Source organism: Balaenoptera physalus (genome assembly GCF_965194825.1).
Source record: "Balaenoptera physalus genome assembly, chromosome: 14".
In the NCBI taxonomy this organism is placed as follows: domain Eukaryota; kingdom Metazoa; phylum Chordata; class Mammalia; order Artiodactyla; family Balaenopteridae; genus Balaenoptera; species Balaenoptera physalus.
In genome coordinates this window covers 834,230-851,408 of record NC_138893.1, presented here as the reverse complement: position 1 = coordinate 851,408, position 17,179 = coordinate 834,230, and the positions used below count along the sequence as shown (strand labels likewise).

Below are 17,179 nucleotides of genomic sequence, written 5' to 3'. Positions count from 1 at the left end.
TTAATATGAAGGCAAAGTGAAATGCACACAAAAACTCATGGACGAACTGAGAACGTGCTCAACTCTGTCAAAATATAATTCAGAAACAGATACAGAAAAATATAGAATAGAAAGAAAGCTCTCAGTAGGTACTACTAATCCAAACAATCCTGTTATTCCAGTTTTGCATAATTTCGATTTGCATCTGGCACTGCCTAGCTTAATAGTTCTCTCTTTTGAGATAAACCTAGATTTAGGTTGAATGTCTTTTATCCCTGAGGCTAAAATCATTAGCCAGGGACTAACTTGATTAGGTTAATGTTCGTCAGAAATATTTGCTTTCCCACATTGAGCAAGTTCACAGAATTATGGCTTTAAATGTTGGAAAGGAACTTCAAAGGTCATTTAGACCAACTCTTATTCAACGCTTAGAGGACTTCCAAACTGCAGTACTACATCCTCATGGCCTCCCTCCAGAGCCAAACAAAGAAAAATAATTCTGTAATTTGCTGCATATCACTTATACTTTTTGAGATAAAAATAACTATCAGCAGCAAGTAGAGCTTATGACTTGCCCCGTGGGAAAAAAGGTAAGGATGTGTTGTGGAGAGTAATCCCACAATAGGGTTCTGCATCTTTTCTAATATCATTTTCTTAAAACAGGAGTTTAAGAAGTCACTGAGGCATCTTATCTAAATATACTTTTTAAAAAGGGGGAGAGGGAAGAAGAAATACTACTACAGAGACATGTTCTGTTACACAGTGACCATGGCTTGTACCAACACCGAAAAAGTTTATCTAGCACCAGCTGCAGAAGGAATGGTGAGAGTTCCAGAGAAGACAAATAAAACAGATTGTTAAAAGAGGCGCAGATGGTGGCAGAGAAATGTCCAATGGTTGCATATGGTAAGAAGAGAAAGGAGTTTCAAATATCTACCACAAAGGTTTAAGACACCATCTATAAAAAGGGAGATTTAGAGCATGTCTAAATAGCAGTGATCTTCTATTGAGCAGTTTCTGTGTAGTAATAAGCTCTTAAATGTGTCATTCACTTAATCTAACTCTGAGATGGAGCGTATATTTATCTTATAGATGAGGAAACCAATTATTGAGCATGCTTTAGACTTTCCCAATGTCACATCGCTAGCAAACGGCAAAGCTAGGATTTGAAACCATATCTGCATGAATTAACTTCAAAATTCATAGCCAGGCTGATTCTCTAAGACAAAAGATGCCATCAATTAGCTCCTTCTGATATAGTACAACAACCAGATGTCACTGTTATGTAGAAAATTTTGTTTTTGTTATTCTCTTGCTTCAAAGCTTCCAATGATTCATAGGGCCTACAAGATAAAAGTCACTTAGTAACTGTACTTAACAATCCTTTTCCTCTTTTATCTGACCCCACAATACTTATTTCTCTGGTATGATGTCTATATTCAAAACCAAACTCTCTTCTCTAGCTAGACTGATATTCTACTAACCCCTAAATCTACTTCATCATTGATCACGAAATCCTTTCTGCTAAATGTCTGCCTCACTCTCCCTATCTTTCACTTCCATCTCCATTCAAAAGAATCCCATTCAAGTTTTACCCTCTTCATGATACTTCTTTATACCACTTCAATCTCTGCTGGCTTCTTTCTTTTGTATTACTGAAGTCTTTACTATGCATTTTTGGCTCCTTAAATCAAATCTATTTCAAGGAAATTTTTAAAAATCTAAGTTGTTATCATGGATTATAAACTCTTTGGAAACTAATAAGGACTATGACTTATACTTTTATTTTTTTAATTTATTTTTTTGGCCACACAGTGTGGCCTGTGGGATCTTAGTTCCCCGACCAGGGATTGAGCCTGTGCCCGCTGCAGTGGAAGCACGGAGTCTTAACCACTGGACCACCAAGGAAGTCCCTTTATCAACTTTTGAAAACCATCAAGCACCTAAGCAGGATGCTATGAATAGGGAAACCACATAATTTAAATAACTGCTAAATGAATGAAGTCAGTTGGGATGTTTCTAACACCAGACATTAAAAAATTTCAAGGGTAAGTCAAAGGGAAGTAGAGTCTGAGCATAAAACTGCCATTTAAACACTCCTTTCTGGGAAAAAAAAAATCAAGTGAGTTAACAGTAAATGGAACTTCTGTTCTGAGCCCGTCTCTCCCCACCTCAACTCAGGAGCAGATGCTCTCATTCTCGAGGGTGGGGTGTGAGCACACTCCACTCCCATATCCTAATAGGAGGTGTACTTCCGTTATTTCTTATAAATACCTATCTCTCAATACCAAGTTCAGTTATCATTACAAAACAACAAACAAAAAAACCCACCAATTTCTACCATAAAAATAAAACAACAGTTTTCTAGGCAGTTTCTGAAAGTCAATTTATTTTTTTCTTCTAGTAAAATTAATGAGGGAGCAGTAATTTGACACCAGAAAGAACAAATCTGAGAGTAATTCTGGGATAGAAACATTTACCTAACTACATAAGTCCTGTACCAGGTCAAATTCTCATTTCCTCTACAGGAACGTTAGTTTAAAAATGCTCTAAAGTGATATATCTATACTACAAATTGAAACGAGAGTAAAGAAAAGGGCGAAAAAGTTGTCTTTTCTCTACCCACCAAAGCAATACTAACAATGAAGTTCTGTTTACTTCCTCTCTAAACTATTAGCAATATCATCATAGTTCTCTGGGGAATAAATCTGCTTATAAGCCAAATTACTACCAACAAGATTTCCAAACTTTTCAGTGGCTCACTTATGTCAAATACTTCACTCAACAAAATATAACATTTAGCAGGTAACAACCAAACAACTAGTTGATTGTTCATCTAGGCTGACTGGAGGCTAAATTTCACCTCACTCAAACTCATCTCATCCTGGTAGTGAAGCAATTCCAAATAACAAAAATTTAGAAGGAAAAAAAATACATGTCTCTGCTACATGCCACTCCTTAAACTATTTTTAGTAAACCAGATGTGTTGAGCAACAACTAACTTAGGGATATTCTCAAACTGCAGACAATAAATTTATATAATCAATGATGGAATGTGGTTCAAAATAGACTCCAATTGAAAAAACAACTTTCTCACTGAAGGAGCAGAGAGCAATGATAAACAGATCTGACACAGTTCAGACACTTTCATTAAATAATATAAGACTCTTCTCTGTTCAAGTCCTTAATCAATCTTTAGTCTAGGAAATAAGAAAATAGTCAGGTTTGTTCCACGCATTCCCTTCAACCAGCAATTCACAGCACAACAGTACTATATCAAGGACTTAGTAAAGTAGTTCAATGTCTGTATTTTGCAATTATAGAAACTGAAGTATTAGTAGTCTTATCTCTGAACTTTTAGCACATTATAATGACCAAGAACTTCAAATAGGATCATTCCTTCAGGTCTAGGATGATTCTACCTTATTCTAGGGAAAACACCTCTTTAGTATTACATTGGCCAAAAAGTTTGTTTGGGTTTTCCGTAAGAAAACAGAAAAACCCGAACTTTTTGGCCAACCCAATACAGTGAATTTTAATATACAATAAGATAGATATTGGGTATAATTTTAAGCCAGCACATTCTGCTTCAAACCTTTAATGGTTTTCAACTAGTGCCCTTGGTATTATTCCTTTATTACATTTAAAAGCAAAAAGGATTGTGATCCCTAGAAAACAGTGGACTAACAAGCCAGACCAACCCAGATTAATTGATTATGAGTCATGTACGATTTTCAGGTAAGAAATAATCTCTTCTATATCTTCTATGAGGCAACCAACCTGAAAACTGCAGGTGTGTGCATGGCCAGAAGCCAAAATCCAGGACAAGGTGATTTCAAAATCATGCTGAAAGTTCAATGTTCATATTTCATTATCAAACTTTTTTACATGAACTTGATCAGAACTTCAAATTTTAGTGGAAAGTTTTTTAAAACTTCTGTACTCATCCTCCAAAGTAAAGCAACCATACCACAGAAATCATAGTAATTAAAAAAAAAAAACCCAAAAACTATAAAAAGCATCTTTAAGAACAAATAATTTGTTTTTTCCTCCTCCTTCCCAGCCAGCTGAGAGACACAGTAGAATCTGAAGAGCTCCCTCCTACTTCCTCTCTTTTTCCCTTCCCCCTTTACTTCAAAGAAAGTTAATTGCAGCCAGGCATGATCAGGAAATCTGAAAGGAGGAAGCAGAAACTCATTTGTGTGCAAAAGGAAGGAAAAAACAGAATTAACAATACCATGGTACGCTGCATCAGCAATGTATTAATATGCATTCATTATATTGTCTATAAAATGTTGATTTGATTTCTCTCCTCATTCAACTTGCTTTCCAAAATATTGAAAACTATAATCTATGATGGTTGCACCCTGATCCACCAACCACACGTAACTTAAAAAAAATGACCAAATTGCGACTTCCTTTGGTGGTCCAGCAATTAAGACTCCATGCTCCCAATGCAGGGGGTCTGGGTTCGATCCCTGGTCAGGGAACCAGATCCCGCATGCCACAACTAAAAGATCCCACGAGCCGTGACTAAGACCCAGTGTAGATAGATAGATAGATAAATAAATAAATATTTTAAAAAAAGAACAAATCAACTAACTTAATACATGCCATCTGATACTCAATACACTGAAGTGATTCAGAAAGATAAGTGCAAACCAGTGACCTAAAAGTGAAAGGATCTGTATTAATTCTGAGTCATCTGTTTCCTAACCATTACCTTACAATATATGCTATTGTGATATATTTAAAAATAGGGCTGTGCCACTATAAAGGTAACTAAAGGGAGCATACTACTACAGAATAAAATGCTGAGCACTCAAGGAGAAAGATGGTGAATGGGAATTCCCACTATAAAACTATTTAAACAGATTCACAGTGAAGCATCACTTGTGGGAATTTTTCAAACAAAACTTAGGTGTACTCTATACAGAAAGGCCATTTCCAAAGAAGACTTTTTTCCCCATCCCACATAAGAAGTCTACAAAGGACAATTAACACCCAGATTCAGAAGAAACTGCCTCATGAAATTTAAAGAAATGAGAAAAAACAGGGAGACCATTTTAAAAACTTGTTCAATTTTCCCCAAACGCCCTTCGACTTACATATGGTTACCCTAAGGTTAAGATTTATCAAGGCCCTATTTACAAAATCTATGCCAGGAACAGCTGCCATGTTTAACATGCCAAGGAATTTAATGTACTGTTTGGACAACTGGTTAGAGAAAAGCATTGTGGGATAAAGCCACTCTAATTACATGAACTCTAAAAGTATTTCCTTTATGTAGAGTATGTCTATATTTTATAAATTCATTTAAATACATAACTTTGAAAACCTAGACTAAGCCATCTTCAGTCTCTGGAGTAAATTTTCATTCAAAATATTACAGTAGCTGTCTATAATGTACATACTGGAGAAACTTTTTATATTTTTAACCTGGTTTTAAAAACATTAAATATAAAAATTAAAATACATACAAAAAAGCTTTATTGCATACCATTTATTACTTGTAAAACTCTTAAGAAACACTAAAATTAAGGTATGCTGCATCCTAAACCAAGTGCTGTTAGTGTAATTCCTTCTGATCTCTTAGAACTGAGAATTCACATTATTTGTGAAGCACAAATGGTTAAAATGTCAAGTGAATCACCATCACCTTTGGATGATCGTATCCTTCTAGGCCAGAGGTCAACTTACCTATACTAGCAGGGAAAATATAAATAGCTAACAAAGACAATCATACAAATCACCAAGTCAAATAAGACTTTAGCTCTTAAGCCTTTATTTCTAATTCTTTCAATCACTATAATTTTAATAAACATGTTGTATAGTTTTAGGCCACCTGGCAAGAGTTTATTTTTAAAAGTAATTTCTACATAATGATTTCAGTTCTCTAAATCAAATCCAAGCTTCTACAGTGCTAATCAGCAGCCACAGAATTAAAATACTGAGGTGGAAGGTTCCTTTGATTTTTACCTATACTCACCTAGTCTAATTCCCACTAAAAGACTGTTAGAAATGAGACAAATAAGGCTATAGCAAGCTAAATGGCATTTACACTAAAACCAAAACAAAATAAAACCCGAGGGAAATGCTCTAACACCTCCAATATTAAACTGGAACTGCTATGAATTTTTAGAGCTGTAATCAAAGAGCAAAAGCTAACAGTACAAAAATGAGGCCATTTAATGAACTATGAAAAATAATGTGAAAAGACAAAAACACCCATGTAGACTTCAAAGTAAGAAATAACATTTAATCGAGAGAACTATCATCTACTTTTGGTAGATCTAATAAAAGCGGAACATCACTACTAATTCCCTTAAGTATTATAACTTCACACACAACAAACCACTGCTCATTAACTCAAGCTCTTGTTCTTTCCATGGAAACAATGCCTCTATATTTTACTTTTGAAAAACAGTAACTATTCTGAAATGAAATAGGAGTGTTGACTTTCAGCTCCATTAAAAAAAAGAAAGTCAAACTAGTTCACTCATACTTTCTTTCAATGCACTTTTTATATTATCTTAAACATTTAAGTTAAAAAAATCTATAAAATATACTGATTTAATTCAACCTAAAATCCAAATATACAAAGAAAACAAACTTCTGTGCATTTTTACTTCAACCTTAAAAAATTAACTCACAGAACTTAACTAGAGATTTTAAAAAACATTTAGCTTACTACTTTTGATATGAGTTTCTTTACATGATTTAAATCTAAAAACCTACTAGAGAACGTTTTTTCCAATTAAGTGATTTGTATTTAAATTGCAACAACTGGGAATTAAAATTTAGAAACTGAACAATTCAATTAATGACAACCTAAAGGAAAATTCCCACTTAAAAAGAAAATGAACTACTATTATGCTAAACTGATATGAATGTATATAGTAAACACTAATCTCATTTAATTACATTAATTGACTCAATTCTTAACTTTTAGAGCTGGAGACAAAGATAATTTATACTAATATCTAACCAGTTATTTTCTAACAATGAACAGTATTTAGAATGGCAGGGACTTTTATTTTGCTCACTTGTGCATGCGACAGGACGCTGGCTGGCTCACAGTAAGTTCTTGGTATATATTTGTTGACTGGATAAATGAATCATTTATCCTATAATCAAAATTTATCAGATGCACTGGGTTTCTTATACACCTTGATGTTAGCTAGAATTGAATATTCTAAAGAATATCTGAATATCAGTGAAGTTTAGTGAATAGTTAATTTTTAAAAGCAACCTAAAATTTCTTACCTGGTAGGGCTGAAAGGCACTATCTTCAGTTAAAAAATCCAGTTGTTTATCTACAAGGAATTCTACTGCAGTGATTGAACTGGGTATACTTTTTTCAACCAGGGGTTTGAAAGTCTGGTAAGAGAAAAAAAAAAAATTCTAATGGTTATTTTCTGGATTTTATCCTCAAAATGTGAAGGGGTATATATAAATACAATGTATTAAAGTCATCATCATAATGGTTTTAGGATACCAATTGATATCGGTTTTCATATTATAACCTAAAGCGATGCTTTTATCCATACAATAGAGTACTTTATTTATTTAAAAGAAATGAAGATTTCAAGAAATGATATGAAAAAATTCCAGTATAAGTCCCAGTTTATTTTAAAAGAGGGATATAATCAAATATACATGTGTATAAAAATTTCTAATATAAAAAAAGAGAAATTGCTTCTGAAAAGTAAACTGGGTGGGAGAGCATATTACTCCAACTCTTTAAAATATTGTAAGTATTATTCTTTATAAAACAGAGTAGTTACGATTTACATGTGTAATTTTTTCCCTAGCTCATTCACATCAAGAAGGATTTTAAATGATCAGGATGCATCTGGTCTTTTAACTCCACCCCGTGTACTACTCACCCCCGCCCCTGCCCCAAGCACAAATAAAAATCCAGCTGCTTCACTAAGAGCAGCATGGGGGAAGGGTGTAGGAAAAGAAGAGGGAGGTAAGAAGTATTACACAAAACCGACCTTTCAGTAAAGTCTCTCCAGATTTCCACTATTAAAAAACAAAACAAAACAAAACACGGGCGGGGGCGGGGGGAGCAAATCCATGGTCATTTGATTGTTTTAAAGGAGACTCAACTTTTACATAAAGAAATTTACTCATATCTTGGGGTGGGGGTGGGGGTGGGGGTGGGAGTGAGCGAGGCAGGAGAGGAAGAGGAAGGAAGGAAATAAAGGTACTATATATGCATTTTTCTTATGACTATCACAATCACTTTCGAATAGAAGCAGTCTGAATAAAAGCCAAGTACATTATATCCATGATACTGCTTTAAAACTTAAAAAATGAAAACAATATTCCACAGTCTTAAAAACATATAGTGGCTTTACTATAAAAGAATCTAAGTTTGGAAAATGAAATAAACAAGGAACTAAGTTGCTAAACTACCTATATCACATGGGGAAATCTTTCTTGCTACAGGCAACTTCTGCAACCATTTGGATGTAAACCAAAGCTTTCGGCACAGACAGTAAAAATCCCCAGGAGATCCAAAGCCACTGTATTTCCCCCTTCTCTTATTTATGTCTTAAAGAAATCTAACATCTTACTAATCACAACTAATAAACACTCTGGGGAAAAACTTTTCAAGATTTTTAATTCAGAATGGCTCTTAAGCAGTTAATTTCTGTATTTAAGAAATTGTTTTTAAAGCTTTCAATTCGATTCATTGAGTCTGTGTTTTGAAAAAGCTAAAAACACAGAGGATAAATATTTTAAACATGCCTTATTTCTACACTATCCACACCATGAACTAATAAACGATATCTTCTTTCACAAATTAACATGAAAAAAATTCTCTTACACCTCCACTTATTTTCAGTATTCATGATTAGAAAACCTAATCACAGTAATATCCTCCCTCCAATGTCCTAGGGCTAACCTTTTAAGTACTACATATGTATCAAAAGTATTTTTATTTGGGTGAGAAATTACATTTTCAAAACAGACATTCCCCCATTATTTAGCTATCTCCTGCTACTGCTGCCATCTAACATTTTCCATTTACCATAACTAAATTCCTTAGTGTAGTATGTAACATTTTCATATTATATCTTTGTTTAGTTTTTAGTAAACTAGAAAACACTGGCACCTTCTCAGGAGAACTTTTAATCCTTGAACTTTATCAAATGCTCTACTTCTTTTTAAACAGTACCAAGTCAGATCAACTTGGGAAGGTTAACAAAAAGGTCTACAAAAGGTATTATCTAAGTGGCTAAACATACAATTCAATTAAGTAGGATCTGGAAAAAAAGTAAACTTCTCCAGTCTTGAGTGCCTCTTTCTTAAGCAAATAATACAGGTGGTTTGCATTTCCTATGAGAACTAGTCATTTTATAATATGAAAAACATTCTTGTGAAGAGAACCTCTCAGAACTCAGCTTTTTAAGGTAGGTCAGAGTTCTAAGGGTAAATTTCAACAGGCCAATTTATCATAATTTAAATTACTGAGTTAGAAAAAACAAAGGTTTAGTTTCTAGGCTAAAATAAAGAATTTCTCATTTTAGGATATCTAATTGAAAGCCACTGGTAGAATTTAGCTATCAGAAATGTTAAGACTGGTTTATAATGGTCTATTTCTGATACATGAATACTTATAATACCCATGTACAAATGGAAGTCAAAAGTATACCATGCTTCTTAAACATTAGCAAACAGGGCCACGACTTGCAAATTTTAAAATGTGCAATTACTTTTAAACTACAAATATGTTCCCACAAGTGCCGATAAATACTTTTATAGTACTTGTTAAAGAAATGTTTTAATATGTATTAAACAAGCAACCCTAAAAATATGAGACTGTTCGTACTTTATGGAAAAATTAAAGACAAACAACATATAAAACTAAGAGTTAAAATACATCCTGATTCCCTAAAGTGGCAAGTCAATGATGTAACCATTAACTTTTGTATCCAAGTCAAACACATCCATTTCAAAGACATATTATTAGCTTAAAAATAAAAAATATTTAAATAAAAGCGAATGGATCCTACAGATTTTTATGTAGTAAGTATTTCATGGGTCTAGGTGCACTGGAATGTAAAGAAACTAGAACTCATGCATAGCTAAGTAATTCAAGACTCTAAAGATATACCATTCTATGAGGAACTTCCACAGCCTAAGGGGAAGCAAGGAGCTACCATCTGATGAAAGTCACAGTAGAATATGGCCCTAATCATAAAAAGACTATTATTCTAATGCTGAAAAAAGGCTTTGAAAATCCAAATTAAAATTACCAATTAAACAAAACACTTTTTCAATTTTATTAATGGATTGGGAGTTCTTTTAAGGTCCTTTGTCTTTGTTAACTGTACTTTAAAAATAGTATAAAGCCAAAATAAATACTTAGTTGAGAGCCTGCATTTCTAGTAGGGCCTACCACGCTATAGGAAGAATGCTTAGAACAACTGTATCCTGTTTGGGGCTCCATGCTGCACCACATTCCATTCACATGAGGAAGAGGCGAACAGATGAGCCCTCCTCGAAAAAATATTTTTAAAATAAATCAGCTACAGTTCTCAAACATAACTGAGCTGCTCAAACAAACCATGTTAAAGCTCATCATTTAACATTTAATTGGAAATTCATGGAGTTTATGTCTACAGTCTGAGTTTCTAACAATCTCCAGTTAACATTTAACAATTCCTTTTCCAAGTGAAAAAAATCAGGCTCATTAACTACAAAAATCTGATATAAATCTCCGTAAAGGAATACTAAAGCAGAAAACAATCTAGGATACATTTCAGAAGTCAAGGTTTAGTCTTAAAAAAAAAAAAAAAGACTGGAGTGACTCTAAAGAACAAAGTCCAAATTCCCACCCAAGCAGGTCTATTGAAAAACACGATACTGTTAGAAAACAAGTTGGGGGTGGGGACAAGAATACACCACAGAAGAAAACCCTCACAAAACAAACACCCCTACTTCCCTTAACACATTATATTCTAAAACCCTAATCTAAAACATTTCTGCTATAATACTTTAAACAACTGAGCTCTTTTTTTTTTATCTTTACAGTGTTATGAAATTACTACACACACAATAAATCTCTTCCTAAACAAATGAAATCGTTAAAAATTCTTAAAACTAAGAACACTAAGGCTGGATCTATAAAAGACAGTGACCTTAATTCCTAAGGCTGAGAAGCAAAACCAAATGTAAATTAAGACAAAAGAAAAAGAAAGCAGAAAAATACAAACCGTACTTTGTTCTTGAGAATTTTAAAGTATCTTTAAATCTCATATATCCACGACAAGGCTTTAAAGGTCAAGAAGTATTGCTGACATTTCCATTTTGTTCTTGAGCAGTATTTTTTTTTAATCTAGCCTAAATACTTCTTAAGTCTTAAAAAATCACAGGCAAATGTCTCTCAAACCAAGCATTTCTAAGCTTACTTGCAGCGTCGTCATTGTATAGTAAGAAAAGCCAAGACCACAGAACGAAGCAGAGGCTGTAACCTAACAAGTCTCCGACGAGCAAATGACGATTTTCTGTCTGCTCTGGCTCGGTCCTGGCAGTGATGAGGATTACAACTCGCTCTTTGTCATCAGCACTGTGGTGTTAACGACTAAGAAATCCTGCAGCTGAAGCACTACTGCATCCTCCGATCTGGGTCAGGATAATTTCTCCCGAGGTCGCTTACATAACCAGTAAGATACTCCAAATAGAGAGAACAGCCATCCATCAGCTAGAGAAAGCCTTTTCCCACTGTACTCTGTCTGCGTGGAAACACACTGCAGTAGCTTCCAACAGTGCAGACACCCAAATGAGAACGACTACTTGGCTTAGGGCACACTGAGAGAAGGGAAGAGGCGGTGCTCTGTAAACTGTAACTAATCCTCCGTCACAGGTGCTGATGGAGTCACTTCCAGCACGAGTCACATTACTGGTGATTACTCATTTGGCTGCGCCATAGAGACTGGCTCATAATTTTAACAACAGACAAAGACAGACTAGTGGCGAGACTGAGAGCTCAAGTTTACTGTCTCCTTCATAAAGCAAATGCAAATACAAAGTTTTTGCTTTCCAGATTTACCAAGGGGAGAAAGTGCAGAAAACAAGTAATGTGTAAATATCTCTCAAGCTGGAAAAAATAAAGCATAACTTTAAACCATCAAAAATACTTTCAAGTGTGTTTTCAAGTAAAGAATTTATTTTTAGTTTAATCATTTCTCCTTAGAAATATACTGATATTTTAAAAAACGCAGGGAAAAAAACAGTTTAACATTTCTGGAGTAATAATCTAAGTTAAATCAAGTGACATAACCAACAATCTCACTGACACTTTATTCAAAGGAAAAACAAACCGGTAATATTTATTTTGGCAAATTAAAAAATATTCCTGAAACATTTTCATTGTTTATAAAAATAATTTAAATAGTTTACAGTTATAAAAACCTATAATGGCCATACATGGCTACTGAGCACCTGACATATGATTAGTCTGAATTGAGATGTGTGCTGTATGTATAATAAACACACTGAATACGAAGAATGTCAGATATCTGCAAGTGCAAGAAAACATTCATCTTTTTTTTTTTTTTGAGGCAATTAATACGACTTTATTCGGAAAGTCGGCAGACCAAGAAGGTGGCAGACTAGTGTCTCTGAAACACTGTCTTCATTCACCTATTTTTTAATGATGTTTGTGAATGGTCTTTTATTATAAATTTGTCCCAATGTTAGGTATCTCAATTTCAATACATTTAAAATTTTACACTGATTTTTTAAAATACCACACACACAACCATTTTATCAAATTGTGTTAAAAGAAAAACTTCCAGCCACCAGCCAATGCCCTGTCCCTTTAAATCTATTCCAGATGTATCAATTTCATTTCAAAGAAAACATCAGGTTAACTACTGAAAAGCAGATATTTTAAATTTAGTCTATTATGGATTGCACTTAAAATCTCAATCAATCCTGTTTTAAGGATGAAAGAGAGGAGTCATGATTATTCAAATAATGTTAATAAAGGGACTTCCCTGGTGGCACAGTGGTTAAGAATCCACCTGCCAATGCACACGGGTTCGAGCCCTGGTCCTGGAAGATCCCACATGCCGTGGAGCAACTAAGCCCATGCGCCACAACTACTAAGCCTGAGCTCTAGAGCCCTCAAGCCACAACTACTGAGCCCGCATGCCACAACTACTGAAGCCCAATCGCCCTAGAGCCCGAGCTCCGCAACAACAGAAGCCACCGCAATGAGAAGCCCATGCACAGCAACAAAGAGTAGCCCCTGCTCACCGCAACCAGAGAAAGCCAGCACGCAGCAACGAAGACCCAACGCAGCCAAAATATAAAATACAGCATCCTAATAATTCATTCATAATTAATTACTTAAGACGTGAACATAAAACATATATGGAATTAAAAGAATTCAATGTAATGTAAGTTACCAAAAAAACAACTGGAGTAATATGGCAGCCTTATTCTGAGCCACAAACAACAAAGAAACTCAAATGTTTGATTCAGGTTATTACATTATAAACTATCAAATTTTAAATATACATCATACTACTTTTCTATAATTTATTGTACATTAGAGAATGAGTTAAATATTTCACAAGATTCATCTTACCATCTCACATAAATTCAAGTTTGACTATATGTGTTATTAACTTAAAAACATGTCTTTGTTCCTCAAGTACTATTAGTCCCCTACAGAATCAAACAGCATTAAGACCTACACTTAGCTAACAATCCAAATGCCACAATATTTATATATTGCTAGTGATACATAATTCAATAATTTTTATAAAATCAAAATAATTAATGTCAATACTGAAAAACCATTCACTTTTATTTCATACTACATCAGAGTTGCATTAAAGTTAGATGCTTCTCCATTGCGATAAATACTACATAGTTGATTCTTTTTTTTTTTTTTAAATAAATAAATAAATAAATAAATTTATTTATTTATTTATTTTTGGCTGTGTTGGGTCTTCGTTTCTGTGCCAGGGCTTTCTCCAGTTGCGGCGAGCGGGGGCCACTCTTCATCGCGGTGCGCGGGCCTCTTACTATCGCGGCCTCTCTTGTTGCGAAGCACAGGCTCCAGACGCGCAGGCTCAGTAGTTGTGGCTCACAGGCCCAGTTGCTCTGCGGCATGTGGGACCAGGGCTCGAACCCGTGTCCCCTGCATTAGCAGGCAGATTCTCAACCACTGCGCCACCAGGGAAGCCCTACATAGTTGATTCTTAATGCAAATAAAGGGTACAAGTGCAACTAGTTGAAAACCATAAATAATCTTAATATTTAAATTGGCCTTAATAAATATTTTTATATATATATATGAATGTGAGTTTGGTCTGGTACGCTGGCAAATTTCTAACACAAATAAAAATAGTGAAGTAACAATACAGAGAAACCACTTGGTAGCAAGCGTAGGTTGCTCAGCTTTTACATCAAGTCTCCTTAATTCTCTCTTGTTCTTACAACTCATAAGGGATGGTATTAAATATCACCTTTCAGAGAGCGAAAAGCACCAATTTGAGGCGAGCAGCATTTAAGTCCTTTAAACTGGTTCTTCTTACGGCTTATACCTTCCTTAATGAATTAAGGAAGGAAGTTGAAGAGCTACTGTTAAAATTTTTTTTTCTCTCTTTTTTTTGGTTGGGTAAAAGGTCTTTTCTGGCAGCTAAACCAGGCTAGAGGAAGAGGAAACTACTCCAGTTACTGCCCAGAAATACACATCTCTGACTTCCTTCCTTTTTAGCTGGTTTCTAGGTTACAAGCTGAAAAAGTCAACAGAGGTGAGAAAGTAAACAGAGGCTTAAAAGGAAGGCAACACTGTATGGCTATCTGAAGAAAATCTGTTCCTTCCAATAACTGTAGAACCTTTTTACATGTAATTAAGAGTTAAACTAGCATTTTAGTCCCATTTATCTTGGGCTATGAAAGAAATAAATCCCTCATCTTTATAGATATGGAAGCCTAAACAAACAAGTGGATTTCTCCAAGTATACAGACTTTACAAAAAACCAAAAACCTCTAAGTTTCAGCGGCTTAGCATTTTAAGTATTTCTTTTTTAGACATAAGGATAGAAAACAAGAGAAACAATAGTAGTTAAAAGAGGATTTGGACTTGATATGGCCTTATTTGAAGGCTGACTAGATTCAGGAAAATACTTTTCAATATGCCCTACTTGCCCTATAACTCTATGAAAATATATAATCAAACATGTAACTCTTGCATCATGGTAATGCCCAAATGATTAACTTCTTCACATTAATAAATCCATATAGATCTTCCAGGCACTGCAAAGGTTGTGTAGCAGTTTCGTACCTTCAATAGACCATGAAGTTCCAAGAGGATTTCCAGATGATACAGACCTAATCTTGAATTTTAAACTCTCTTCTCTCCCTTAAGCGTGTAGGACGTTCATTCAACCAATATGCATGGGATGTCTTGAATTAGTGCACTTTCCCCTCCTCTCTTACCTATATCCTTGATAACTGCCCCAGTCATAAGAGGAAAGTTGTGCAACAACAGCATGTGTTCATTTTTTAACTTGGTAAATATCACATCATAGGTTCTATGACATATAGTTGACTAAGAAAAATCACTGTTGATAACACAAAAACACTACACAAATAGTCTCTGTGTCTGAATAAGCATTATGGCTGAATTCAGTGTCCTTTCTTTTATTTTTTCCTTCTAGTCTTTCTGAGTACTAATAAAGCACATACCCTAACTCCAGAGTAGTTTTATCAGTTTGTCATATCTAGGACTTCTCTTTCAGAATCTCCCTGATCAGTCTTTCTTCCTCCCAATATTATGAGGTTTCACTTAAAGTCATCCCTCTATATCTGCGAGGGATTGGTTCCAGGGCCCAGGAGGACATCAAAATCCTTGAAGGCTCAAGTCCCTTATATAAAATAGCACAGTATTTGCATATAACCTACCCACACCTTCCCATAAACTTTAAATCATCTCTAGATTACTTATAATACTTAATACAATATAAATAATATGTAGATAGTTGCCAGGTGCAAGGCAAATTCAAGTTTTGTTTTTGATAATTTTTTGGAATTTTTTCTTCTGAAATTTTCCACAGTTGATTGCATCCTCAGATGCAGAACCCGCAAATAGGGAGGGCTGACTGTACTTTTCTTTCTCTACAACTTCACAGGTGTGTGCCATTGAGATAACCAATTTTTCTTTCCACAAATAATTCCAAACTATATTTTTAGACCTAAATTTTCATCCTCTAACCTGTATTTTATACTGTTACTAGGACACAGCCATACTTGTACCCTGTCACCACATAAAGCCAAATATGACTAGAATTAAATACTTAACCTTCTTTCCTAAGTTATTCACGCTTCTTTCAAAACCACTAGAAATATTATCACTACAACTTAAGAAGTAGTTACCTCAAAATTCATTAATACAGTAATCATGCTTGATGATTTACTTTGGTTCCCTTGCTCATATTATAATATTCTGAATACTTGCTATTTTTCCTTTAAACCTCTGTTAATAATATGTAATTTTTAAATAAATTATTCCATAACTTTAATATGACTTTGATAAAAATATCAATAAGAATTTTTGTAAGTAGACAAATCAAATTTATGGAAAAGCAAATATAATCAGAAAAGTTCTAGAGAAAGAAAAGAAAAATACAAATCAATGATAGGAAACTAGCCCTAAAAGATACAACAAATTTCAATGCTCTAATTAATACAACAATGGGAAACTAGAACATACATCAATAATAATCAATGGATAGTTTAAAAAGTCCCAAAATAGCATCCGGTAAGTACGGGAATTTAGTGTAAAATAAAGGTGGATTTTCAAATCCGAGGGGGTAAAATGAGAATGAGAAAATTTAATACAAGAAAGATAGCTGTTAAAATAGAAAGGGAACTTTAGAGATTAATCTCATTTTTACAGAGGAAGAAATGGACATTCAGAGAGATTAAGTGATTTTTTTCATCAAAATACTTGTTTGTAGAAGCCCTGGGACTAGAAAGTGGATTTCCTAATTCATAGCTGAATGAATGATTTTTACATTGTAAGATGGTGTGAAACAACCATATTGTTTTCATGCTTCTTGCCATGAGACAGCAGAGAGCAAAGTGTTTTGCTATCTGCTGAATAAAACTTTAAACTTTGAACTTAAAATGGAGGAACCTGAAACTAGTCTAGAAGAAAATGCAA

The 17,179-nt window shown here is 34.3% G+C and overlaps 1 protein-coding gene across 11 annotated transcripts in view; it reads right to left on the bottom strand.

Annotated features, from left to right (window-relative positions):
• Window positions 1-17,179, bottom strand: part of JMJD1C (jumonji domain containing 1C) — a 315,132-nt gene that overhangs the window by 64,550 nt on the left and 233,403 nt on the right. For 6 of the 11 annotated variants that reach the window (XM_082425493.1, XM_082425496.1, XM_082425492.1 and 3 more), the window contains exon 3: window positions 7,246-7,359. The exons of 1 other annotated variant lie outside the window; for it this stretch is intronic. Coding sequence is in view for 4 of the 10 variants with exons in the window: in XM_082425492.1 (XP_082281618.1) it covers window positions 7,246-7,359 (114 nt within the window). In the remaining 6 variants the exon portion in view is untranslated. Of the gene's footprint in view, window positions 1-7,245; window positions 7,360-11,215; window positions 12,921-17,179 lie in introns of those variants that run through there. 4 more of the 11 variants (XM_082425494.1, XM_082425495.1, XM_082425487.1 and 1 more) reach the window with 2 other exon arrangements.